This window comes from Opisthocomus hoazin, chromosome 27 (genome assembly GCF_030867145.1).
Source record: "Opisthocomus hoazin isolate bOpiHoa1 chromosome 27, bOpiHoa1.hap1, whole genome shotgun sequence".
NCBI classification, from domain to species: Eukaryota; Metazoa; Chordata; class Aves; order Opisthocomiformes; family Opisthocomidae; genus Opisthocomus; species Opisthocomus hoazin.
Window position 1 is genome coordinate 3,636,708 of NC_134440.1, and position 27,251 is coordinate 3,663,958.

A 27,251-nucleotide genomic window follows, 5' to 3' on the forward strand; every position below is an offset into this window, starting at 1 on the left:
TGGGGACCTGATGCTGTCCCTTCACCGGTGACGCCTCGTTCCCTCCCTTCTCTGCAACATCGGCGACGGGGAGAGCCAGGACCGCAAGAAGCCCCCAGGACCAAGCTGAAGCTGCTGAATTGTCCTACCTGTGCCAGGCTGTCCCGGTCCAGCGCACCGGGTGAAGCTGTGCACGGTCCAGCTGTCTGGCAGCACCATCTGGTGGCACCAGTCCTTCCCACTAACCCAGTTTGCTCCCAGTCAGGACCAGTGGTGGCAGGATCAGGGTAGCAGCCTGAAAGCAGCCATCACAGGGCTTCCGCCTGGCCGAAGCTGGGTTGCATCACATCACAGCAGGAGCAGCCCCCAGTGCTGAAGCAGCCCGGCAAGGCACGAAGACGCTCTTGGAGGAGACAGGGAGAGCTCCAGGGGGAAAAATTTGCTCTCAAGGAAAGCAGCACGCGATGACGCTCAAGTTCGCGGCACCCCGGCAGCTTCCAGGCACGCTGCTCGTCTTCCCACGATCCTCGAGGGAGCTCTTCCTCCGGAAGAGGAGCGTGGCAGAAGAAATCTGGCTAGAAAATGACTGGCTGGGGGTTCCCGAGCGGTTTAGGAAGCCTGCGAGGGATTTGCAGCCTGCAGAGCAAAGCCAACTGTGGAATGACAGCAGCGTCTGCTGCCGCGGTCACCATCCAAGTGGCTGCATCCCCCCCTAAGGCCTCCGTGCTCAAACCCACGTTGGTCAAGACTGTGTCTACGGAGAGGGGGAGAACCTCTGCTGCTTCCAAGCCCACATGAGAATCACAGAATGGTAGGAGTTGGAAGGGACCTCTGTGGGTCACCCAGTCCAACCCCCTGCCCAAGCAGGGTCACCCAGAGCAGGCTGCACAGGACCTTGTCCAGGCGGGGCTGGAATATCTCCAGAGAAGGAGACTCCACAGCCTCCCTGGGCAGCCTGGGCCAGGGCTCCGTCACCCTCAGAGGGAAGAAGTTCTTCCTCGGGTTCAGCTGGAGCTTCCTCTGCTCCAGTTTGTGCCCGTTGCCCCTTGTCCTGTCGCTGGGCACCACTGGAAAGAGCCTGGCCCCATCCTCCTGACCCCCACCCTGCAGATATTTAGAGGCATTTCTAAGGTCCCCTCTCAGCCTTCTCTTCTCCAGGCTGAACAAGGCCAGCTCGCTCAGCCTCTCCTCGTAGGGGAGATGTTCCAGTCCCCTCACCATCCTGGTAATGGTGAAAATGGAGAAGAGTAAAGGGTGTGCGAACAGAAATATTTTATTAACTGACAGACCTGGAAAAGACCAAAAAGCATTAGGGTTCGGACTTTGCATGACATGGCTGCGAAACTCGAGCTAAAAGGAAACCGAAGAAGGCAGCTGTGATCGGCAGCTCCTCACCCATCGGCCGTTGGCATGCCCCAAGGTTTGACCAGACTTTAACCCCTTCCCCCGGGAAAGCGAGCGTCTGTCGGGCCCTGTAGCACTCCGGTGTCTCCCGAGAGGATTTGGGAAGCTCTGAACCCTGCCATTCCCCTTCTTGTCTGCTGAACTCGCGGGCAGGTCTCCCACCCCACTCAGCGTCGCTCCGCAGCGACGCGCAGACCGTACCCCTGACGCTCGTGCTCCAGCCGCTGCGGATCCCAGAGGCACTAACGAGCGCAGGCTGGGCCACACAGACACCTCATCTAAGAGCAAGGAAGGAAGAGTTATTTTCTGTTTGTTTAAAGTAATGCCATGGGGGGGGGAAACCCAGAGTCAGTCTTGTCCCGACTCCAGCTTAGAGGCAACTCCAGTCGCTGGAGGACCACGGCTCCAAACTCTGCTCTCCAAGACCCAGGGCGAGGTTTTATCAAACTTCTCCTCATGAATAACAAAAATTGGAAAAAAAAAAAAAAAAAAAATCTGACCAGAACTGGTGTTTTCGATGTGAGAAACATACAAGGGGGGTTATTAATCAGAGCTTTTCACCACCGCCTCCTGGCACCATCCAGCGCAGAGTGACACGGGCAAGTCTCGTACTCGCAAAGAAACAGTCCTGTAGCTTTTTCTTCCCGACGCCTTTCAGGATTGCAAGCTCTCAAGGACCAACCGTGCTGCTGCGTGCTTGAAAGACTTCATCAAATCAGGGGAAGGACAGACTCCCCGGGCTGGACAACTTACCTCAAGGTACAAGGAAAGAACCTAACAGATAAAAGAAACACACATACATAATAGATGATGGCCAGATAAAACCCCCAAATACTCTTCCGAATAAAACGACACAAACATCCAAGATATGCAGCTGAGGTCTAAGAGCATGACCCCAGATACCACCTGTTCCCACGCCAAAAACCAGCCACGCAGGCCAGGGCAGCGGATGCACAGCCCAGGGGCTGAGGCTGAGGGAGCTGGGCTTGTTCAGCCTGGAGAAGAGAAGGCTGAGAGGGGACCTTAGAAATGCCTCTAAATATCTGCAGGGGGCGGGTCAGGAGGACGGGGCCAGACTCTTTCCAGTGGTGCCCAGTGACAGGACAAGGGGCAACGGGCACAAACTGAAGCAGAGGAAGCTCCAGCTGAACATGAGGAAGAACTTCTTCCCTCTGAGGGTGACGGAGCCCTGGCCCAGGCTGCCCAGGGAGGCTGTGGAGTCTCCTTCTCTGGAGATATTCCAGCCCCGCCTGGACGCGGTGCTGTGCAGCCTGCTCTGGGTGACCCTGCTTGGGCAGGGGGTTGGGCTGCGTGACCCACAGAGGTCCCTCCCAACCCCCAACATTCTGTGATTCTGTGATTCTGTAATTACCACCCTACAAAAAGTCAGCTTCAAAAACGACTTCTTCCGGCGATTGCTAAAGACGACCAGGAGTCAGAGTTAAACTCTTTATTTACTTTGAAACATGGGTTTAAATTTTCAGTTACAAAGTCCAGTCTAGCCATAGCAAGCTGAAGGTATGTTAACGGTTCTTTATTACACAGCCCTTTCGTGACACGCTAGATTGTTTGGTTTTACAAGGCACTGCAAGAACACACTGAGAAAAACAGAAGCCCCAACAGATGGAGAATCGTAGCTCCAAGAGTCCTGGTAAGCATGAGACTGGCAACACCTGAGATACCCAGACAGACAACGGCTTGTTCCACCACCGCTAACGAACGGGGACGCGAGAGGCTGCGGGGTGCTGTAACGCGCGCGACCGAATCCGAACAAAACACCTCACCTCAACGAGGAGACAGAGCGACCTTCATGCATTTGGCCAACCTAACCAAGAGTGACAAGGGAGCAGCAAACGCTCCGTTTTCTCCTGAGTCAGGTCCGAGCGCGTGTCGGAAAACCTCGAGAACTCCACTCAGCGCAGTTTCTGAAGAGCACCCTTGGGTCAAGGGGACGGTGAACAAGTTCAGCAGTTTCTCCCAGCGCTGAAAGCCCAGTCTCTCCACCCACCTCACCTGTCCCCATCGCCACCACTCTGCTTTCCAAAAGTGAGCCCAGCACAGGACAAGGCACTCCCTGTTTAATCAAAGTAAACATTTGCGATTTAAGAAGCTGGTGCAATAGAAAACCTGAACGTGTAGTTAAGTAGCACAGAGTTTCATTTAAGGGCAGTGTATAGTTTCATTTCCTATATTTAATTCCTATCTACGGGGAGGCATTTTCTTCTCTACTTTGTCTTAAAAAAGACTGAGCAGAAGCGGATCTCAGGTTTCAATTAATACGATGAAGAATTAACGATATCCTCAGCTTTGGAGGTTTGGCAGAATATCACTTTCATCACATAAGACACTAATCAGACATGAATACAAGTTTTTATAAGAAAAAGTGCACTTTATACCGCAAAACATTAGGGATTCTGGTGCGAAAACAACAAATCCAGCTACGTCAAGATGTATCCTCACGGTATCAACTAGGGGTATTTTATCCAAGCCAACAAATCTGAATGAAAGCCTTCGCAACTCTGAAATCTCTCTCATTAAAATATTATCGGATAGCATATTAAAGTAAGCAAAGGAGACCACAGGAAGGAAGTTACTTTGTGAAAGTACGAATTAATTGCCGACAATTTTAGTATCTGCACTGCGGGATGAAATCTGAAAATCTTAATTAAAAAACCCACACAAGTGTACTTTCTACGTCTAAACATACCGGTTTCCAGCCAGCTTTCAAACACTGCCACTCCCTTGTAAAGCAGCTTAGTGTCCGAGCATCAGCTGCCAGGTTCGAGGGTTAGAAATACACGACAGGTTAAAAAGGATGCACGAGTCACAACAAGTTAAACCGTGTCATACCACGGTCAGACCACAACTGCGGCTTCAGCCTAGCGCTAGCTCTCGTGTTAGCGGGGAGCTACCGACTCCACTCACTGGCATGGGTTTCCCAGTTTTGGATTGAAGAAGCTCCTCCTACTGCAATTCCTTTTATGCGTCTCATAAGAAAGCGGTCAACGAATCCTGCACTCGGTCAAATGAAGATTATTTGAGGAACAGAAGAACCTTTTTTTAGCCTTTTCATGAACACAAGTAACAACACTGGGAGTCTGCGCTGCCCATTTGCGTGTCTGCAGGCCTGGAAGCTCTTGGGCTCTTATTCCAGGCATGGCATTGCGTGACAGTGGCCCGGAATAACGCACTTTGGCAGCTGGCTGAGGCACGGAAAGGTTAAATATTGCCCGCACAACTGGCAGAACAGCGAGGGACACACCGGAGATTGAACGCTACATCTAAGCGTGACTGTCTGGGGAGGTAAATACAAACGGTACGGTTTCCTACCTGACGTACGATCAGTACAAACCCTATGGAGACAAAGACAAGCTGGCACTTTAGATCAGAGCCCCGGCACAAGAAGTCTGCTTTCCTGCTGCGGGCAGCACCCAACGCATCGGGCTACACTTTACTACACGATGCTGCGTGCAAATGCCTTCTTGATTTCTGCAAGGAGTCAGCCGGGAAGCATTCATCTCAAATTTACGCTCGATGCCTCACCTTCGAATTTCCCCTCCTCTTCGGGGTGAAAGCAGAGCAGCCGTTTAGTTTTCACGAAGCCTGAAACGTTTGAACGCCCTCAGTCAGGTCCCTCCTGGAAGGACTCTTGCAGCTCAGCGGTTCTCGGCTGCAGTCTCACGTCACAACCACACTCCACACCTCTGACCATCTTCATGACCTTTTCATCCTTTCCCACTACCATCACGTTTAGGAAGCAATCAGGTTGGGGAACACTCCAGGTAAGCGTGAACTGCTCCGTACGATCTTACCGATTTCGACACCCTTTCCAAAAGCTGCCAAAAAAGTACAAACAGCTTCTGGACAACGGCGTTTACCTTCAACCGACATCAGAGAATATCTCAAGCTCGAAGAGCCCCATAAGGATCATCAAGTCCCCCACGAGTCTTTAAGGTAAAGAAACTTTCAAGTTCACCGTTTCTTTTTGTCGTGTTTTATAAAGCAGATCACCATGTTTGAGTCAAAGGAAATATCTCCTGACATTACAGTCACCAAATTACGAAGGAGTTCAGGAGTATCTGGAGTTCCTCAAAACCCTCCGCAGCACTTCACAACAGAAACAATTCAACTGTCGCCAACAAACTTCACCAACACGTTGGCCAGTTCCTGCTCCAAGCTGTTGGCGAGCAGACAAAAGGACATCAGACCCGACACAGTGGAACCTCCCCAATTCTCTCTTCCGCACAAAATCTTCTCACCTCCGTTTCTCAGTGAAGCGCATCCCCAGAGACAATTTTGCAGTCACGGGATTCTAAAGCTTTACCAGCTTTTACGTTTTACAAATTGCAGGCACAGCAATTAACACTGAACCTGAACTTCCTACACCTACTCACTAGCAAGGAATTATCTATGGTTGGCAACAGGTCTCCCAGTCAGTGCAAATGAGCGAATTCTATTTACGGATGATCTGGAAGAGACAGCATCACACAAAACATCAGCTCTTCGAAGCTCTGCGTCAGTCTGATGTCATATTTCAAAGGAAAATATGCACCTATGGGAAAGGCATTATGAGTTAATGAGTTTAACAAAAAGCTTTTCAAAAAACCAAAAGTATTTAATTTAGGTCAGATTAAATAAAATTAGTTTAATGCCATTTTTTTAAAGTTTCACTATACAAAAAGTCTCTACCACCAAGACACCTTTTACAAATACAATCTCTGAGGACTAATTCTCAAAAACCCCAAAAGATTATAAAATAAATTATGTTTTCTAAGAAACCGATCACATGGAAGCTTCACAAAAACAGATGATGAGGAAACGCACAGCTCGAAGCGACACTCAAAGCATAGTATTTCCAAAAATGAGATTTTTAACAGCGACATGTAGGAGGTCAACCGCTGCAGTCTTTAGACGAACAGCAGTCACAGAAACCGGCTCAGGATTTTCCCCTGGAACAGCAGAGCGGACCCAAGAAAGAATACCTCCCGGTGTCGGACCGGACGCACTCCCCAGGCTGCATAACCCAAGGTGGGAAGCCGCCCTCCCCACGCAGCCGCCACAGTCTGCCTTCGCCAAGGGTGAATGTGGAGCCACTGCTCCTCACCCACGGCCCGGGGGGATCTCCAAGGCTGCCCACTCGGACGCTCCGGGGAGGCACGAACGTCGGGCAGACACGGACGGACAGGGCACACCTTGTTTACCCTCACCAGAGCCCCAGCAGTGACCTGCCTCCAAACCTTCCCCGCAGCCCTCCAAGCGCGGCGTCCACGGGCACTGCTGGTCCCACCAGCCCTTCCTACGGCCACTTCGATTCCACGCTCTTTTTTCTGTTATCGCCTCACTACACTGTTAATCTTCCGCTCCCATTTTATTCACAACTACATTACAAGTAAATTAAATAGCATCACTGAAAATTACCTAAATCAATTGCAAAACTTAGCAGAATACGTGAATTACTCCTCTTTCAAAAGTTTAGCAGCTAAGATACACCAAAGACAAAAACTTCTTACCAGAGAAAGGAATCAACCTACAAGATAAGCAGCTCAACTATTCGCAAAAATGCGTCAGACCACAAATATTTAAACAAAATATTAAATACAATAAATTACTAATCAGAAAGTCTGCCTGCCTGCTGACAATCTGACAAGTGCTACTTCGTTTCCAAATGCAAAAGAGAACACTTACTTCGAAGGCAAACTCGTTTGATCAGGAAAGCCTGTATAGTAAATACAGCGGTAATTTCCTCGGTAAACCAGAAGTCTATGCAAAAATCTTCACACAGAGGTCCCCTTAGCAAAGTTACTACAGCTGCAGAAGTCCTTGTCCTCTCTCCAGGGTTACAAGGAGAAGTGGCAGTTCCTTTGTCACTAGACTTCTACCGGGAAACAGCACGTTAATGACAGCTCTCACTGAGAGATACTATAGCAGAATCATTCATAATTAGAAAAATTAAAATAATGGTATTCTAAAACATTTCAAAATGTTGTTTTATATATATATATATATATTTGTAAAAGTATTAGAAGCAAATCACAGACCTCTTCATTTAAATGGCTCCTCAATGAGACCCACCGGCCATCAACTACCAGTTTCATGTCTGTTCCCACTGTACCATCTTCTGCCTCCATCGGTCACTGGAGCCTCGTCATCCGGAAGCAAACCCGCACGCACGGCTACCAGCGACCACTTTTAACGTCCTGCTTAGAACCTGCACGTGCACTTCCCCAAAATTACTTACTGGGAAAGTTCACACAAGAAGCAGCACTTCATACCCTCCCATTGGGAGGGGGACACTAATAAACTGCCCAGAATACTCATTCTAAGGAAAATTCCTAGTTTTCAAATAATCACCTCTGGTTTACAGACAGTGGGAATAAGTTTAAGATTTTAGACTCGATTTGGCAGAATGTCTCTGAATCGGCACGTTCACATATTTATGCCCATAATAAATCAAGGTGGCAACTTAGAATTTAAGTTAAAACATCACTCTTCACCTAATCTTTAATGAGAACGAAAATTTATAACTAAGGAAGTTATAAATTACTCAACCTTCACCTTAAAAATAACAGCTAGCACCAAGAGTCTAGGAAAAAGATCTCCCGCGGAGAATGTGGCCTTTAGCAAAGCTCTTTAACCGCTAATGATTTGCTGTATACACACACGAAACAACGTCTTTTGTACAGGAGGTATATGGTTGACTTGAGTGAGGAAGGTGGCATCGAGAGCAGAATAAAAAAAGACATTTGGAAATATTTGGTGCCCGTTAGGCTCATACTGTGTACAAAAATAAAAGCTATCTCTTGCTCCACAACAAGAACTCAAAACGCATCCCTTCCATCTGCAGCTGTCAGATATCCAATACACCACAGAGGACCCTACAAACACTGGGACAATGTGGGGTGAGAAATCCGTGCCTAAAATATTTTACCATTTCAGCAAAGCAATTTCGAAGACCCCTCGTCTGCACCAAGCGATGTTTTACAACAGGCAAAGCCACGCTGTTCCAACTCTTTTACACTACAACCTATCCTTTGGGCCAAAGAGGAAAAAACCAAAACTAAGTGAAAGCAAACCTTTCATCTTAAGAACTAGTCGTTAGAAGACTGGGTTATCAATTCCCTGCACCTGAACGCCAAGTCCAGATGAGGAACTTTCCATCTGCGCTGTAGCAGACGGGTCAGTAGCTGTCACCTGGCTTACGGATAAGCTCTGGATAAAGCACAGCACACACACACTTCAGTCACTTCAGAAATTAGTAGCTGCAGGTGTTTTAAAGAAGAGATTTCGAATCCTTTGTTGCCTAGGCTGAAATGCACACATTTGACAAAAACAGTCGATTTCTAGAAGTGGAATTTTCCTTTCTGAAGTCTCCAGTTCTGGGTCTGTAGGTTTCAGACCGTTTCCCCCAGTACTTCAGTAGCAGGGGGGAATTTTGGAAGTGCAATACTAGGATAGCTTCTGCCCACTTTCAGTGTTCATGCTGACAATTGATTTTGTCTTCAGAATGCTCCAAAACATCCAGCATTTCTTCTATTATAGCCTGCAGTGCCCGACCCAGCTGTTCTGCGGTATACGGTTTTCCCAGCGGAGGCACATGAACAAAAGCCGACCTCCCGCGGCTCTGGTATAAGGAAGTGTAGTAAGTGAAGTCACAGAGGTATCTGAAACACAAGAACAGAACTTATTTAGCAACCAGTGACAAATACAGCGCGCAGACTGTAGGACGGGACGAACTGCCTTCTGCTCGGTCAGCATTGCAGCAACCTCCCGCGATAACGAGCGGAACACAAGGCAGGTGCGAGCCTGCGCGACTGCTTTAATCAAACCTGCAACAACGAAACGTAAAGATCTCTCTGGTTTCCCCCGATGACTGGGTGACCACTGGAAAATAGCTGGTATTGTCAGCCCCGGGAGCGGTGAAAAGCGTGTGAATTGTACGGGTCTCATGAGTTGAGCACGAAGGGAACTCGTGCTGCAGGACGAGATTATTTTCCCCAGCGATCATCCCATACCTGCCGGCATCCTTCGATATAGTGACCGTGACGTCCAGCCCCAGCGCTGAGACTCTCTTGCAAACCGTGTCCATGTCAATAACGGAATCGATGCACTCCGGGCCACCTTCTACGCAGCACTGAGAGCCCGGGCAGAAACGGCAGTTGTCCAAGCCTTTATAGCCTACGTTATGGCCACACTTCTCCAGAGTCACGGTCGTAGCCATACCCGAAACACCAACATGAACCACCAACTACAAGAGAAAAGAAATGAGTTAGATCAACCAAAAGACGGAAAATCAACAGCCCACTATTCCCAGTTAAAGACTGATGGAGTTGCTACAGGAGCTCTTGCCTGAATATCACAGTAACAAGTCATTTTCTCAATGAACTCGTGGGTCCAGTACAGAACAAGTCTTGTTTCACCGCCTCCTGGCCTGCATTGTAGTTTACTCGGGGTAAAAACGAACACTGGCACCTCCACAGCCGAGCCCACCGCCGGAGCGGCCCAGGTGGCACAGACTAACTGTGAGCTGTCTAGACAGCCCTTTGCGGCGGCCTCTTCACACCGACTGCTCCCGTTAATTGGAGCACGCTATTCTGAGCAATAAAATTCTACAAATTCACACGTTCTCAGGACAAAAGAGGAAAAGATCTAGCAAGGGACTACCAGTCTGAACATATATTAAAAATGGGACTTCACATTATGCCCGTTGCTGTAAGCACGACAGGTATCAACCATTTGCTGTGCCTTTTCTCCTCCTCCCTTTACTCACTCACTTGTGGACTGTGTTTTTTCCATAAGGCAGGAATGAGTCTTTGCACTGTCTGGTACTCAACTGGGACTTCATAGACGTGCAGGTCCACGTCATCTCGCAGTCCTAGCTTCTCCAACTCCTAAGAACATCAGGAAATAAACAAACCCAAGATGGTCAGACACAAGCTCAGCAGAGGATATACTTCTGCAGAGTTTATTAGTGGAGCGAGTCTGCTGTGAGGGACTAACATCAGCTTACACCATGGCTGTATAACCTTGTAAACAGCACCGTGGAAAAAAAAAAAAAAAAAAGACCAGAATAGGGAACAACAAAGGCATCTCTCCACCTGTGTTAACAGTCTTCAGCCACAGGACCGTTTGCTTTGCTCTGATGTGTGTATAACAAAGAAATCAACGTTTAACTGACAATAGTTATCAACAACACCCACGCTCAAAAGAAAGGCTGGCTGCCATTAGTTCTGTAGCCATATTCACTTCTTGAAAGAACTAGATATTGTAGAGAAAGTAGAACTGGGAGGATTATATTTATCGTTTAATTTGTCCTCTCTCAGGATCGCTGGTCTGGAGAGCAAATTCACATCTGTCTGCAGATAGACAAGCAAGAGGTAGGTGACAGTACCAGCAGGCTGCGGTTCTGGGTCTGCGAGTCTCCACAAATATCAGCAAACACTCCTCCGATCAGAAACTGGAGCACCATCGGCGCACCCTCCTCAACATATTTGTTTTACTTTTGTTTTGGCGGGATCTGGAATACAGCACTCCCAAAATGTAAAATGGGTTCCCACCGCTACCTTTACCTATACCTAATATACTGTACTTCATTTTGCAACATGAGCTGTTACCATTGTAGCGATTCAACAAATGCAGTAAATTGTTTCTCCTTCTATAACCTTAACTAAAGCCATGCCTGGAAAACATCCCAAACATCCAGGCAATAAACGTAGCCAATTTCCTTTAAACCTTTTAAAACACAATGTGTCAGTTAAACACCTTGCAAGGACTTTGTTAAAACCAGAGGGAAGAGGAAAGATCTCTTTTTTTCTTCCCCAGTATACCTGACTGGAAAGCACACTGTTTCATCCCAACACTGCGAGTTCCCTCCCAGTACAGCCCTGGACACTTCTCCCTTGCTCTTCTTTGGTCTCCATCTCCACATGCTCCAGTCTCACCAGTAAGGCTTCAGTTCGAGGCTCATTTGGTACTTCAGAATTTACCAGTCTAGCCCAGAACAGGACTTCATCAGAACTGAAACCTTCCAGAGCCATCAAACCCAAACTTTCAAGAAATCAAGGAAAAGATACCTCTGAAAAAAAACTTCCTAGACAAAATCATCAGCTGAGCTCAAACCCTGGAGCCTTGTGAAAGTCTGTGAGGCACTTTTCCAGCGGCTGAAGCGACTTCAGCTATCATGTTCAATGAGTTCCACCAGCATCTAGCCCGGATCAAGCTCCCCTCTGATAAACACAACATTTTTTGGCACTCTGAAAAACTTTACAGCTGCTTTTCAAGACCGGTAAGTGACCGCACATGCCATAAGGCCAACAGCCCTTGTCACAGTCCTCCCATCCCTCCGTCTCTGCTGGAAAGAAGCTGCGAGCGCATCCTTCTCTGCAGGCAGAAGGAGCCGTGCGCTCTTGCATCCCTGTCCCTGTATTTCAGCTAGAAGAATCAACTCCAGCTTGTCACAAGTTAACACACAGCCGAAGCTTGTCGCCTGGTGCTGCTCCTCTCCTCCGAGATACATGTCAGTTGACAAACGCAAGCTTACTCGTGCCAAAAGCCTGAAATGATTACTTGTTCCAACATCAAAGGGGCCGCGTGCATAGCAAGAAAATAACCTGCGACTCTCGCGTCCATGTACCAGCGCAGCCGTTCGCATGGATCTGAGGTAGAAACAGCATCGTAAGAAGCCATCAAACTATCAAAAGACATTTTAAAATATTTTTGAATTATTAAGTTATCTCTATTTCAGGTTTGGAGTCAGTGATCGGAGCCAAGAGCTGCTCTTTCAGGTAATTGTTACGCTTTATTTTCCTGTGCACAGAGATTATACTTGCAAACTGCAGGCTAAGAAGCGCAGATTAGCTGTTCTCAATGAAGCTCACTCAATTTCAGATCTTGTATTTCCCTAGGTTTAAAATTCTTTCAAATTAAAGACAGCTGAAACGAGAAGAGAAGTTGAGGTTCTTGGACTCCCCCATTACACTCGTCCCTCCTCTATATAAACGTGAGCAGTACCTCAGCACCCTTTTTCTGTAGTTATCAGTGCGAGTCGTTTCTTTACTGAGGAAAAAAAAAAAACCCTTTCACGCTCGTACGGACAGACCACAGACAGTAGAACAGGATTTAAGGTAACCAAAACACGCAGCAAAGGCAAGAGTAAGACTTTCACGGACCAGCAGATATGAGCAACAACAATGATAAATCACTTGCTCTGGCTCTGAGGGCAAGTCTGATATTAAAGCCTCGCTGTATTGATCAGCGTCTGGCGCACACAGACGTTCATTACCAGAGATGGATGCTAAGTGATCTTTCATCACATCTTCTTTACATAAATCTGCCTTCAAAACGTTCGCTGGTTTATGTGGTGCACTAATAAAGTAAGTAGTTTACGAATGAAGAGTATCCAAACACAAGTCAGTCTCTTTAGGAAGCTCTCCAGAGCGTTAATTGGTGGCAATTCATCGTTGCTTCTCTAAAGAGCATGAAACAGCTCCTACAGATGAATCTGATCACAGAAAGTTTTACCAGCTGCACAGAACGAGCGTGCGCAGCGAGCAAGAAACCTCGGGCCGTGTGAGCCGCCCCATGGCAGTGACAGCTACCTTCTCCAAACGCAGGCACGTTAAACCTTAGCTTTACAAATTCACAACTTTCTTTTAACCAAACACCGCGTTCGCCTGCTTCCATTCAGTGATAAAGATGTACGCTGGCCCCCAGACAACTTATTACCCACAGCCTTGTATACCTGACAAACACAGAAAAACGAACGTGTCTGACCGATTCCCTGACCCCTCAACAATGGTCGCCTTTGTGAGCCTTTAATATCCTTATCAGGTCTGTCTAGACACCCTGACAGCAATTGTCCTTCATAATGTCAAAGCGCACTCTGACCTCGCTGCTCCTCCTCCTCCGGCTCAGCCAGAAGCACTGCGGGGGGATGAAGGCAGGAGCCCATCAGCTTCACCGTCCACGGGGCACACCTGGGTCTGCACCTAACTCAGGGCAGGGAGAGCCAGACAACGCGCTGGACAAAAAGCCCGTTTCAGTGACGACTTCTTGAAAGGGAGGTCTCTCCAAGCAGAAAGTGCAGCTGAAAAAATTCCTCACATGAAATATTAAAACATGGAAGAGCAAATCCACATGAACACAGGATATTTTTACTCTAAGCCTCGAGAAAGAAAGCAGAAAGAAGTTTACTCTTCACTCTGAATTTACAGGAAATCTCTCCTCCATGCATAAAAATCTCCAAACATTTAATCTCCGCAGTGTTAGAGTGCTACTGCCACTATTTAAGATACTAGCTTGTAAGTCATTTAGCTTTCAAAAACACATAACTATACTAGAAATTCACTGCAGTCAGAGGGAAAAGACACACCGTATCCGTGTTCTATATAAAAAGCCAAATAAAACCAAAGAGAGGACTGGAAAGCAAAGCGGAGAATTTTATCCTCGGGATGCAGGATAATAAAAGATGTAATAAACCAGAACTAGCTTAGCCCTAAAGCTAGGAAGGATTTACCAAGATTGTTTAATTGATTTTTCTTCTATTAAAATGCAGATCACACCGTCTGGGATTCAGAAACTCAGACACGCCTTTGTGTCCACTCAGCTCCATGAAGTCCCCTGTCTGAAACTCGCACAATGCCCAACTTGCATGTGCTCAAAGACATGCTGTTCCTTTTTGTCTGGGCCTCTCGGGGCTGAGACGGGGGACGGAAAGGCAAATCCTCCCCACTGCCTGAAAGTTTATGTTTTCAGCTGGAAGCTAGCGCGAGGTATTGAACAGGACTCGGAGGAAGACGGGTTCCGACGCAGCAGACCGCGCACCGCCAACTGTAGTTTTAGACTCTCCAAACACCCCCAAGCCCATAAAACGGATTTAGATGAAGCAATCGCGTGCATTTTATCAGCCACACAGCTGAGCGGCCATCAGTGCCTCGCGCTGGAGGAACGACACGCCGTTCCTCTTTACAGGAATTCTGCGCTAGGTTTGTTTTTGTAAGCAACATCAGAACGCCCACCGCTCTTCCTGTCCCAGAAGCACAAAGTGGTTTTGTCCATCTCCTCTAGAATAAAAGCAGCTTGTTTACAATGACTGACATTACACGAGTAAGAACAAACCAAATCAATTCGCCTCGCTGCTGAATTTCGGTAACGTGCAATTTTATTCCCCCCCCTCCCCAGCTCGTATTTTTCCCCAAACTTAAACCGAGCAAACCCTAACTCAAATATATTCATTTCCAAAAGGTTCCTGGAGGCAAAGGTTTCGACTTCTCATAGCAGCCAACACATTAGACATCTGGACATTAGTTGACTGTAATTGATTAGAGTTTGTGATTTAATTTAAAAGCATTCTGAAGAAGATATTAATCTCAGAGCTCTGAAGGGAAGAGAGATGTGTTGGGGAGAAAAATAGATTTAATTCCCTGGGCAACTGTACTAAAAGGTACCCTTGAATTCCCAGTAGCTTTGTCACAAACCACATCCAGAAGTGACAAATAAGGCAGAATAGGATAATGTGGCAGCACTGTCCCTCGCTAATGTTTTTACAGCAAGCGACCTTAATTCCTTAGTTTAGCTGGGCACCTCGCAAGAGTTCGATTTCTCCTTCTCGCCTCATTTATGAGCATAGCAGCGTGTTACACAGCCTGCACGTTCACGCAGCTACAAGTGGCATAAACGTCATCTGCCCGAGCGCACACAATCTGCTGGAGCAATGATCCTCCACGAGCACTCCTGCCTCCAGCCAGGTCCAGCTCCCTCAGCCAAGCATCACTGGCCGCTGCTTCCGGAGCAGCGAACACTGCCCGACCCCCCCGTGCCTCCTGCGTCGCCCACCGCAGCCCACGGGGACAGGAGGCAGCGGCGGCTGCTTTGCGGTCAGAGTCCTGATGTTCAGACCCACGTCGGACCGCTCCGCAGCACGCCTGACGCCACAAGACTGCCAGGTGGAAGTCTCATAACGGATGAGACTTGGCTTACAGGTTAACCAACTTCCCCAGATTCAAGCTAGAGCTGAGAGCAAAACACAAAAATTCTTCTTGGTTTGTTTATTTGTTTTGAATTCTCTGTGGCAGAGGAAGATTCCAGGCTCCCTGCCCCATTTAACGTCTTTCAAACCTACGAATTCCTTACTTGCCTTTGCCACACTAACTCAATCTCATTAAATTCTACTAGCTAAGGGATTGTTTTCCGAGGAGTGAATAAAACATTATCCAGCTGACCATCTGGATATCTGGAGCGAGCTGGTCTCAGTTAATAAACCGGGAAGGCAAGTTATAAAAGAGATGCAAACTAAAATTTGTACAGATACGCTATCGGCACGGCGCTCTGTTTTAACCTGTTAAGAACGAAGTTACCGTGTTACCTGAACTGCAATCCAACTGGCGTTAACAGCGTGCTCTCCAAACGGGCCAAACCCTGGAAGAGAAGTGAAAATCCACAGTGATGAAGTCATCCTTACAGGTTTGACTAAGCCTCAAGCTGCAAAGCGGCCTGCGCTTTCCTGCTTCACGTACCCTGAAAGAAAACCCACTTCTTCTAACATCCAGCCCTTATTTACTTTACATCCAAGTACTAAATAAGAGACCTTCACAGAAATGTTTGAACTGCACACCTTTTACTGTGAAGGAAAACAACAGCTTGCCTCAAAAGAAACTCTTTTTTTTTCCCCACAGACACCGGGGAAGCATATTTCTTCCCTCCTGACCAGGTTAGAAAAACTTGTTATTAATAAGTTGACTGATGTCACAGAATGAGAATCTTTATTGGATTTTCTATTCCTGACTGTTTTAGCCCACAGCAGATGCTTCCACAAACGCGAACGGGGCCGTCTCAAATACTTCTTCTCTGCTCAGGTCTTCACCAAGGGCGCTGTTAGCATTAGTTATGCTTTACGAGGAAATAAACAAAACGCTGCTGACAACCCACCCACACCAAGCAGCAAAGGTTATGATAGCATTATCAAAAATACTTACTCACCGCATCTAAATTTCCTAATGAATAACCGAGAGTTAACTAGTAACCCATAACATCTTTTCCTGAGCAAGCACGCAAAGGTTAGGCAATTCATCTGGGTGCAACGTCAATGTGCTTTAATTTAAAATGTCAGCGTTCCCCTCTGAGCCTAATGCAATTAGGAGACATAAATTTTGTCTAACTCGTGAAAGGACTTGAGAGGGACTACAAATATTCTGTGACACTTTAATGGAAACACTCTATTTGCTATCAACAGTAAGTCCGAGGTTACACTGCACACGACGACGGAGGGAATCTGCGCAGCGTGGGCTCGTCCACACCGATGGATCTCGTACAATCCAACCAACGTCGATAACCCCCCCAAAAGAAATCTCCTGCAGGCTTCCACAAAATCAAAACGTAGGCGCGCTTTCCTGTGAGCAAACCTCCAGTGTCACCACGACCAGCTACAACCGCGGCGCAGGCGAACAAGTCCAATAATCGAGTCCCTTTCCAGACGCTCCTGCAATTCGGGGATGTCCTACACAGCTCTCTGGAAACAACCAACCGCGACCCGCCAGGCTTCGTTCCTGAAGAAACCATAACAGTCTTTTTACAAAAGAACTAAAATACATCTATTTCTTTTTAACAATTCAGCCAGTGGAAGGCTGAAATCCTTCAGGTGCCCACGCACATAACGTAACCCTCTCCCTCTGCAGCCAAACCCGAACAGGCACGAGCACAACCGCGGGCTCTTGCTCCTCTGACTCATCTCCCGCACAGATCCCTCGTGTTAGCGCTTTCGCAGAAGACAAGCAACTTTGTTGGCAGCATCAAACTCCAGCGAGCATGCCCCGGAGTTCCTCCGCATCCACAACAGGAATGAGCCCTCCAAGGCTCATTAGCAGCAAACCAGCTGCAGAGACCTTTACGGGATTATCTCCTTAAACAGTTCTAAGAAAGAAACTGCGCACAAATCATACTTCTCCTCAGCCAGCACATGCTCAGAACGGGAACACAACGCTGTTGCTGATTTTTAAAAGGAATTTAGGGTGACAACAACGACAGATTATTAAAAACGGGCAGACCTGACAAGATCACCATTGCATTTCAGAAACAAACCTCCCTGAAAACAAGAGGGGGAAGATAGACCGGAGAAGCACCGCAAGCAGCAGAGTATTCCCCAAGGCAAGTTTTCTGTTTAGTCACTGCCGAGCGCGGCCGCTCGGCACTAGAGATGGGTTCGGGAAAGCCAGAATTTGCCACCTGCTTCTTCGCCGGCCGCAACCGTTCCCTGCAAAGACACTCGCCTCCAATTAAAACCGCTCCAGCGCACCGGCGACAACGAACCCCTCGCCCCCGCTATTCAGACAGCCGCGACTTCAGCTGCCGGGGGGAGCCCAGGACACTTTCGCCGAGTTCTCTGTTGTCACAGAGCCGCCTTCGCCACAAATCAAGCCCGGCGGCCTTTGTACCCCGGGGGAAAGGAGCCTGCCAAGCTCTCGCCGGCGACGCCGGGGCCTTTCATTCCCTCGCTCATTCCTTCCCGTGGCGCTCGGCTCTGCCGTGCTGCGTGGGTTATGCTGATAACGGCTTCGACGGCTCGGGCTGGGGGGGTCAGTGGGGAAATGACCCCCCTCCATGCTCCGGCTGGTTTTCCCACTCCTTGGGAGACTCAGTCCCCAACCAGCCAGGGATTCAGGGATGGAAGAAGAGGGGGATCCCAAAGACCCCACCCCCCTACACAGCCAAGCGTTAGGGGCTGCCAAGCCCCTCACCCAACAATGCTGCGTGCCCCCCAGCTCCCGACACACCCCCCCCTGCTCCCCGAAGCCCCCCAGCCCCTGCCCTCCCCCCCCAGCGCTCCCATCTGTCGCCTCACACAGGGGACAGCCCCCCCCCGGGGACAGCCCCCCCATCCATCCCCTCCTCAGCCACCCCCTGAGGGGACAGCCCCCCCCTCACCTCAGGGAAGGGGTCCCCATTGCCCCCACACACCCGGACCCCGCCATTTACCCCCTCCCCGCGTCCTCGGACAGTCCCCGCGTCCTCGGACAGCCCCCCCGCCCCCGGACAGCCCCCCTCGGGATCTCCCCCCCCCCTCTCCGCCCCGTACCCGTCACCACCACCGCCCGCCGCGGCTTCTCCATCGCGGCTCCGGCCCGGCCCGGCCCGGCCCGCCGCCGCCCGGCACTGAGGGCGCGGCCCCGCCCCGCCACCGATCGCGCTCCGCCCCGCCGCCTAGAGCGGCCCCCCGCCACCACCGAGCGCGCTCCGCCCCGTCGCCTAGAGCGGCCCCGCACAACCACAGAGCACCGCTCCGCCCGGCCGTCTAGAGCGGCCCCCCGCGACCACAGAGCGCCGCTGCGCCCGCCCGCCTAGAGCGGCCCAATCCCGCCCGCTTCCGCCGCCGGGGCGGAAGTCGCTCGGCGGGGAGGGGCGGCGGGGCCGGACCCGCAGCCGCTTCGCCGTTAAGCGGCGTCCTCCGGGCCTGGCGGGGGCCTGTAAGGGGCTCCGGCCTGGCCGCCTCCGCCCGAGCCCCAGTGGGAGTTGGTTCAAACCGTTACAAAACGCTCAGCCTGATCCGCGCGCGGGACTCTCCTCACTCCGGGGCGGCCCGGAGACGGCACGAACCGCGGCCTGGATCCGCGGGTACCGGGAGGGGCCGCAGAGGACGCCGGGAAGCCGGCTCAGCGCGCCGCGGGGCACTGTGGGCGCGCCACCTCTTCCCGCCCCGCTCTTCAATTTACGGCGCTGTCGTAAAGGCGCGGACCGGGCGCCGCGGCGTCGCTTTACGGCCGAGACCGTGTTCGGCGCTCTGATTGGCTTCGCCGGGGCCGCGCCGCGCTCTGATTGGCCCCGCGCGGGACCGGGGGCGGTTTGAGCGGCAGCGCCCGGCGCGGCGGCGGCTCCAGCACGATGGTGAGTGGCGGTGGGGAGGGCCCGGGGTCCCGGGGAGGGCCTGGAACCCCGGGGACGGCCCGGAGCCCTGGGGAAGGCCCGGAGCCCTGGGGAAGGCCCGGCTCGCCTCTCCTTGGGGCAGTGGGGCCGGCGTCCCGGTCCGTGTCGCGATCGGTGTCGGTATCGCGGTCGGTGTCCCGGTGCCCGGCGGTGCCTGAGGCCTCTCTGTTCTCTTTCCTCTGGCAGCTGCCCCTGTCCCTGCTGAAGACGGCGCAGAACCACCCCATGGTGAGTACCGGCAGCACGGCCCAGCCCCGGCCTCGCCGTGCGGGTGGTACCAGGGGCGGGTCCCGGTACCGGGGCTGGGCCGGCGCCCCGTGACTCCCGTCTCTTGCAGCTGGTGGAGCTGAAGAACGGGGAGACATACAACGGGCACCTGGTCAGCTGCGACAACTGGATGAACATCAACCTGCGGGAGGTGATCTGCACGTCCCGGGTAAGGCCTGGTCCCCGGGCAGCCGGTGGGGGTCACCCCTCCCCCCCCCGCCCCGGGGAGCCCTCGAGGGTCCCCGACCCTGCAGCCGGGCCGGCTCTGCTCCGGCTCGGAGCCCATCGCTCCTGTGTTCGCCTGAAAGGCAGTTGCAATCCAGTTATCTATAACATCCGTGAGGAAGGAGCGTGCTCGGGGCGGCTTTCCGCGCCGAGACGCCGGGCGAGCGTTTCCCCCCGCTGCGAGAGGCTCCTCGGCCCCGAGGGCTGTTGGGATGCGGTGCTGAGCTGGGTGTCCCGAGAACGGAGCCTTCATCTGTCGCATGCTGCCCGAGGAGCGAGGTCTGCTCCAGGCGCTGCGCTGACGTCTGTTAACTTCCTCGTCTCTCACCCTCTCCACATCAAAACGGAGGAGCCTGTTGTTTACCCGCGCCGGGGATCTGCGCCATCTGGTGCTTTTGCCCTTGGCCAAAGTCGCCCCAGAAGATTGTGATCTGTGTTTCGGGCTTTGAGCTTGCTCAGAAGCGTCTGGTCTCGTCCCTCCCGGCTGGGCGCGGTGGGAAGCGGCAGCCGGGTGGGTGTCGGCTGTTGCTGCGCCTTTCTCTGCCTCCCAACATCAGAGCTGCGCGGGAGAGGCTGGCAGAGATCCTCCCTCTGCCAGAAATCTCTCCGCAAAGCCCCGGTGCCTGTTGTCTCCTCACCAGGGAAGTTCTGAGCGATGCCGCTGGGGCGCGGAGGCACGTTTGCACGCCGGCGTGACAGAGTTGATGCCTTGAGCGAGGTTTGGGAGGGACCTCGGGGCGGAGCAGCAGGGCTGAGAGGTTTGTGGGCAAACCTTGGCTTCTGGGGGTGCAGACGGGAAGGAACCGCTGTCAAATCTCGCAGGAGGGGGCCCTACGAGGAGGTAACGGAGAGCAAAGCCTTATCCATGCGCACGGCACGGGGGATACCGGCCTTCTCCGTGGGAAGCCGCTTCCCGCGGCTGCGGAGGAACGGGAGCTCGGGTTTTATTCCCCGTGAGCGATCCGGAGGGGTCCTGTCACGCAGCAAAGCAGCCGGGCTCGTCAGCTCTGCCTCTGGCCCGCCTTAAAAGACCTCAACGCCTCCCAAGCCCGGGTGAAAGCGGAGCCGCTGTACTGGTGGCACTGGTGGGGACTGGCCGCTAGATGGCACGGGGAGGCGGCGGACCGGTGGCCCCGGCCCCCGGGGGCCGGTTGTTTACTCCGGGGAGGCCGGAACGAGGAAGCGAGGGAGCCTGGCTCCGTCCCTCCCCGCACCCCGAGCCAAGCAGCAGGCGGATCCAAGGCAGGGTGGGGTTTGCTGGGTGGCTTTTGGAAGAGGGCCGCAGCGCTCTGTCTCGTCTTGCGCGCGAAGGACTTGCCTGTACAGGCAGAGTTGCCCCAAATAACTCCTGGGCTGGGGTGTGGGGGGGGAAGAATCCGACTTATTTTATCCCAGGAGAGGAGGAACGAGGCGTTCTTGTTTAACCCCCTCTCCTGGGACGTTACAGGCGCCTCATCCGCACGCTGCCTGCTTGAGAATCGCTGGGCTCGAGCGATCGCATCCGCAGCCAAACCCTGATGGAGCGGCTGCCGAGCCGGGGCTGCGGTGGCGAAGCGGGGCGAGGCGGGTCCCCGTCCCTCCTCCCGGTTACATCATGGGCAGCCCAGTTGTTGTTCAGCTTCGACGCTGGGTTCCTTTTCCCACAGCCGCCCTCGGCTCGCGGGAGGCAAAGCCCTGGTAGGCTGCGTCCTAGAAAAGGCCTGAAACTGTGTTAAACAACTAACAAACTGTATGTAGAGATGGCTGCTCCGTCACTGGGCACCTGAAGATTGTATTTTTATATATATATATATGATCTGTCAGGTCCTTACTTCTCACAGCCGCCGTTTCAACGCGCTGGTGGCAGACTCCCAGCCGGCTCTGGACCTGCCTCCCTGCTCCGTCCACACCCCGGAGCAGTGGGGGAGCGAGGCGGCTCCCAGCTGAGGCTGCTGGAGAAGAAACCCGGCCGTGCCTTCGCCGCAGCTGCGTTTTCCTTGCCAGAGTCGGTCGGTCGCAGCCGTTGCGTGTAACTCGCCACCCTTGCCTCTCTCGTCCCGCTTTCGATTCGCTCCTTAACATGAGAAGGGAAGGTGCTTGTGTCCTCAGCCTCTTCCTTCATTTTCTGCAGGGGTTTGAGGCCGTTGTGGAACACAGTGAAACTGCTCAGCTCATGGCTGAGAGCCCTCCCCTCCCCATGTTTTGGAGGGAAAACCCAGCCCTTTTTTGTGGCTAATTACAGATAATGCTTTCAGAAAAGATTGGCGGAGCTGTGGCACCCCCCAGAAGTGATGGAAATACTCAAATGGCCCAAAAAGTAACGCAAAAGCACCAGGTTTTGTTTGTAGCCTAACGCCTTGCTCCCCAACAGGATGGAGACAAGTTCTGGAGGATGCCAGAGTGCTACATTCGTGGCAGCACGATTAAATACCTGCGTATCCCCGATGAAATCATTGACATGGTGAAAGAAGAGGTGGTGTCCAAGGGCAGAGGCCGTGGCGGGATGCAACAGCAGAAGCAGCAGAAGGGCCGTGGCGTTGGAGGTGCTGGACGAGGTAAGAGTCCCGTTCATTTTTCAGCTCGGAGAGGGGGTGAGCGGGATCCCTGCCTTTAAATTTCACCTCTCGCCCAAGGAACGGCTCTTGCTGCTCGGCTTTAAACCCAGGGCTGCTTGTCTGGGGGAAGCTGGAGCCGCTCCTGGGCGAGATCTCAGCGAGCGAGCGCGTTGCCTCGCTCGCAAGGCAGCCTCTGCCAAAGAGCAGAGAAGATTCGTGCCAGGGATGTGCCTCCCTCCGTACTGGGGTTGGGCAGGAGCTTGGGAGAGTCTGGACTTGACCGTTTCGGCCCCTCCTGGCTGGTTCGGGAGCGTGGCCCTACAAAACGGGGGTCTGTTAGCTTAGCAAGTCTGGGAGGGAAACAAATGGCTATTCTGTTTGAAAATAGACTGGGCTCTGAGCGTGGCAGCGAGAGGAAAACATCATCTTTTCTCCCATTATAATGGGGCTTTTGATCTCCTGGCTTGTTGGTTTATTTATTTAAAGAAAAAACTACATAAAAATCTGAGGGTCTGTGTTCCTCCTGCTCGACCTGAATAATTCATGGTTCTGATAAAAGGGGAGGTTGCCACTTTAGAAGAAATAGGTCACCAAAACAACTGTGCGTTGCCTGCCCCACTTCACGGGGCGAGGTGATCTCGGAGCACTTCAGCTGCGGGACGTGTTTGCTCTTTTCACCCCCAACTGTCCTGCTGGAAGGCCCAGAGCCATTTCTCCCCTTTCCTGCTCACCCCTCCTGCCACGTACCTGCGATTCGCTTTCTGGTCGCCTCGCTTGGCCCCGGGGTTGCTCTCGGTTCAGGCTCTGCCTGCAGCAGGAGCTCAAAATCCCGAGTGCGCTCAACGAAACCGGGTCTGGCCTGGGAAATGCGACGTTTTAAAAGCAGCCCTGGGGACTGGGACAGCGCCAGGCGCAGCCTCTGCAGAGCACCCTGAAGGAGCTCCCGCGTTTTGCCTATGCAAGGAATCCCAGTAGGACGGCTGGGACCTACCCGGGGCCGTCATGCCACGCTGGGACGCGCGCCGCACCGCGTCTCCGACTCCCAGGGACTTCTGGAGGAAAACCCCGCGATTTCTGCGGCCCGGGCCACCTCCGGGAAGCTCCGAGCATGCAAAAGTGACCTTTACAAGTCTGAAGGCGCCTTTATTTTTCCTCCTTCCCTTTTCAGTGTGCAAAGCACTTGGCATAACAGCTTTTTTGGATATGGTTATTTGGACAAACATTTTAGCTGAAATGTTTTCTCTGCTGTGGAAATATCCACCTTGTGGAGAGCAGAGCCGAGCTCTGTTTGAGGCGGAGTTCCCTGCTGTTTCGATGTGCAGCTTAAATTCGCTGATGGAATATTTTAAAGGGAAGCTTCGGCATTCGCTAATTAGCTAAAAGGTTTGGCTCTCATTACTGAGACATGAAGGGAGGAGGGGAAAGGAAACAAAAAAAGGCAGGACAATTTTGTTGAGAGGCCAGCAGGCAGAAGTAAAGCTATAATTGCGCACTTAGTTGAAAGGATTATTGTTTCTGACACTGGTAATCCTTCGTCTTTTTACTTCTGGGCTTGCCAAATTCAGGAGTACAGCAGTCTTTGTTCGGCTTCGCTGGGAGCAGCCGGAGCCCTGCGAGCATCCCAGCGACTGCAGGGTCAAGAGCAATTTTTTTTCCTTTTTGCCTCTGGCTTAGGCCCGTCTGCGAAGCGACCGGAGCAGAGGGCTCTGGAGAAGCTCTTGTGCCCGGACTGGGTCTCCCTGGGCTCTGCCTTTTGTGTGCAGGAGGCTGGCAGGGGAGATCCGCAGTCCTGGTACCACTCGCACGCCAAGATAATTCCAGGCAGTGATTTTTCGCTTGGGGTTTGGGGTGAATCCGAGCAGCGAGGGGGGGACACGGGGGGGGCTCAGCAGCTCCTGCGACGGAGGCGGTCGCAGCTCTCGGGTACGAGGATGCTCCGCAGCGGGGTCCCGCAGCAGCCGCCCGGTTCCCGCTGCCTCCCCGTCAGCGCGCGGTGCCCGGTGCCCTCCCGGGAGCGGGGCATCGCCCCAGCCAGCAGCGAGGCGCGGGCAGAGGGATGTATTTTTCCTGTTTGGTAGCTGAGCAGCCTTCAAACCAAGTCATCCTCTCCATAGCTTTCGGGGAACACGGTAGAACCTGCTCATCCCGCTGGATTTAAAACGTGGTGTCGCTTCCCTGGTTCCATTTTTCAGAAGTTGACTCCAGTTTATGGTGATAGCGCAGGGCGCGTTTACGCACCGGGGAGGTGTCGCTGAACCTGCTCATGGAGGGGGGGGGGGGGGAGTCAATGCACCTGGTGAATACGGGCTCTGGAACGGCAAGGGAGACAGCTGACAGTCCCGTCTCTGCAAAGACTAGAAAACGGGCGCGTGTTTGGGTAAAACATGAAGAACTGTGAAGCTGGGAGCGGCTGGGAGACGTTGGTGGCGTGCGCTGATGCTGTTACACCCGTGCTCTTTCCTTCTGCCCCACAGGTGTGTTCGGTGGCCGTGGCCGAGGAATACCAGGCAGCGGAAGAGGCCAGCAGGAAAAAAAGCCAGGCAGACAATCGGCAAAGCAGTGAGAGGCTGTCTGCACCCTGGCCGGGGACAGTGCCGCGACGCCGGTTGGTTTTTGTCACCTCAGGATTGCTGTGTGTTGAAAAGCGTTACCCTTCTGCTCTGCCTCGGTCGATCAGTGCCCGAACCGCGTAGTTCGGAAGCCCCTCACAATTTAAGCTGGTAAAGTGGAGTTATTCACTCCTTGCAGTCAGCAAGTCATTGGAAATATTTTTCAAAAATCAGGTTAAGGACCTAAGTTCTGCCCTCTGCTGAGAGTGAAAGCGCTGTTTGATTTTCAGGGTCACCAGGTTTAATTTAAAAGATCAACTATGTCCGGCGGTGTAAGAACGAAGGCAAACACTGTCTGGATTGTTTGGATTCCTTTTTTTTTTCTTTTATAAATACTTGAAACTTGGGGAAACTCGTTGCATTTGTAACAGATGCAGGTGTTTTGGTGAAGAAACACTGAACTTGAGAATACTGTATCTTTACGTGAGTAGTCTTAAGGGTTTGGGGTTTTTTCAAAACAACAAACTTTTAAGGCGTTGCTCATCTTCTGTTTCTGGCCAGCTCTGTCTCCCGTGGCTGACGGGAGAACCTGGGATGAACATTGCCTCGGCCTTTGAGGGTGCTTTCCCAGAGAGCTTTGTCCTAGATGAGCGTTTCCCAATTAATGCATCACTAATTTGACTTCAGATTAGAAGTTTCCTTGAAAGGAAAGAGTTTTCTGTGTTTCCTTCTCGAAGGCTGGTGTGCCCCTTGCTCTTCGGATTTTGGTTTTTTGTTCTCAAAAGCAACCGAGCTGTTGATTCATTCCCCCCCCCCCCCCCCCCCCCCCCCACTTTGAAACCTCTCCCTTGCGCCTGCGCCGCGAAGTCCCGAACTCCGACAGTATTTCTCGAGCTTATTTCTTCTGGTACCCCCGTGACCGACCTCATGGCAGGTACCTGCCGTGTCCGTGTCTAGCAGCAGCTTCTCTTTCCCTGGGGACGCAGACCAGCGTCTGAGCGTGGCCCTCCAGCCGCTTCCCGGGGCGGCTCGCTCCAGTCTTCCATCCCGCGGGGTGCGGGGTCCCCCGGGCAAAACGCACCCGCAAAATATCCTGGCTGATCAGAATTGAACATGGGCACGGGGGGGGGGAAGAAAGAGGCTCTGGCCGCGCCTCAGCCCCCTGAATGGATGAAATTGCTTAATTTGGGGGAAAATCTGATATTGTGACTTGTTCCAAACAGGTTTTTTGGTTTGGTTTGGTTTTTTTTTTACAACCGATTTCCTTATTGAAGCCTACTCTCTGCCATCACCACTGTACTGCAAATGAGTCAAGAACATGCTTTTATATAACTTATTTTTTTAATGTTTATAGAACTTGTGCGCAGTGGTGAGCAGGAATAAATCCCCAGCCTGTACCAAACGACTCCCTCGCTCTGTCTGCCACGGCGCCGAGCCCTGCCTGACCCCGCGCGCTCCCGCAGCTCCGCCTAAACCCTCGCCCGAGCCCTGGTATCAGTGAGAGATCCCCGAGGAGATGGGCTAAGCCTCTGCTTTCTCACAGCAGCCGCGCGTTCTCCTCGGCGAGGCGTTAACCGGCAGCGCCGGCGCTCGATCCCCATCCCGGGGCGCGGCGGCTCCCGCCGAGGAGCCAATTCCAGGCGACGGGAACGGGGCACACGTGGACTCGGCTCTCGATGCAGGCACCCGCCTGGCGTTTTCGCGAAGCCCAGGCTGAGCCCTGTGTCAGACTTTCCCTTCCCAACCTGCTCCCTCCCTCCAGCCGCAGAGGGGCCGGGTGTTACGGCCGCCCTGCCGAAAGAGGAAACGGCTGCGGCGCTGGCTGGCTTCAAGGGCTGTTCTGGCCAGATAAATCTGCGCCGCCACAATGGGACCTTTGGCTTCGGCTCGGGGTAGAGTCCTCCAAGTACACCTTATCTCCTGGCCAAGCTCCGGGGCCAGGCGTTGGAGCTCGTTAAGCTCTGCTTCGGTTTAATTACCGCCACGGGCTTTAGCAGCCTTCCCTGCTTGCCTCCCCCTTCTTTTTTCCACCGCTGTAGGAATTTTTTTTGTTTGTCCCGAGCCACGGTGCAGCCCCTGCGAGGGCAACTGGCCCCATGCGGCAGTGCGGCGGGTGGGAGACGGCTCCGCGCGAGAGCGGCGTCGATGTGACGCTCGCCTGCGGCTTCGGGCCTTTCTGCCCCAAAAAGGGGGTGTCTGGGGCTTCGACCCTGCCCCGCGGCAGCGCGAGGAGGGGTGCAGGGCGGTGAAAATAATTTCTTTATTTTAGAAATAAAAAAACCAAAACCCACCCAAAACAGGGAGGAGCGAGATAAAAGCAACAACCGGAGAGGAGGAGGAAGAAGGTCTGAGCTTCGCTGCCGGCGTGGGTGGGTGCACGCAG

General features: G+C 52.4%; 2 protein-coding genes across 4 annotated transcripts; one reads left to right on the forward strand and one right to left on the reverse strand.

Moving 5' to 3' along the window:
- Positions 1-2,818: 2,818 nt before the first annotated feature.
- On the reverse strand, positions 2,819-19,072 carry PGPEP1 (pyroglutamyl-peptidase I). 3 transcript variants are annotated; one of them, XR_012766308.1, is made up of 6 exons: positions 18,449-18,528; positions 15,743-15,795; positions 10,155-10,271; positions 9,396-9,628; positions 7,069-9,044; positions 2,819-5,935 (listed from the first exon to the last, which is right to left on the reverse strand). XR_012766308.1 is itself a non-coding variant. In XM_075444438.1 (5 exons), the coding sequence occupies exons 4-5, from the start codon at positions 9,599-9,601 to the stop codon at positions 8,852-8,854; spliced, it is 399 nt and encodes a 132-aa protein (XP_075300553.1). In that variant the 5' UTR covers positions 9,602-9,628; positions 10,155-10,271; positions 15,743-15,795; positions 18,939-19,072; the 3' UTR covers positions 2,819-8,851. The 3 variants fall into 3 exon arrangements, 2 of the variants coding, with proteins under 2 accessions (XP_075300553.1, XP_075300552.1); XM_075444438.1 differs by lacking the exon at positions 18,449-18,528 and adding an exon at positions 18,939-19,072 and having other exon boundaries at positions 2,819-9,044; XM_075444437.1 differs by having other exon boundaries at positions 2,819-9,044.
- Positions 18,754-26,270, forward strand: LSM4 (LSM4 homolog, U6 small nuclear RNA and mRNA degradation associated). The gene is made up of 5 exons (XM_075444440.1): positions 18,754-19,254; positions 19,480-19,521; positions 19,631-19,729; positions 22,136-22,319; positions 24,794-26,270. Exons 1-5 carry the CDS (start codon positions 19,252-19,254, stop codon positions 24,880-24,882), a joined length of 417 nt encoding a protein of 138 aa, XP_075300555.1. The 5' UTR covers positions 18,754-19,251; the 3' UTR covers positions 24,883-26,270.
- Positions 26,271-27,251: the final 981 nt, after the last annotated feature.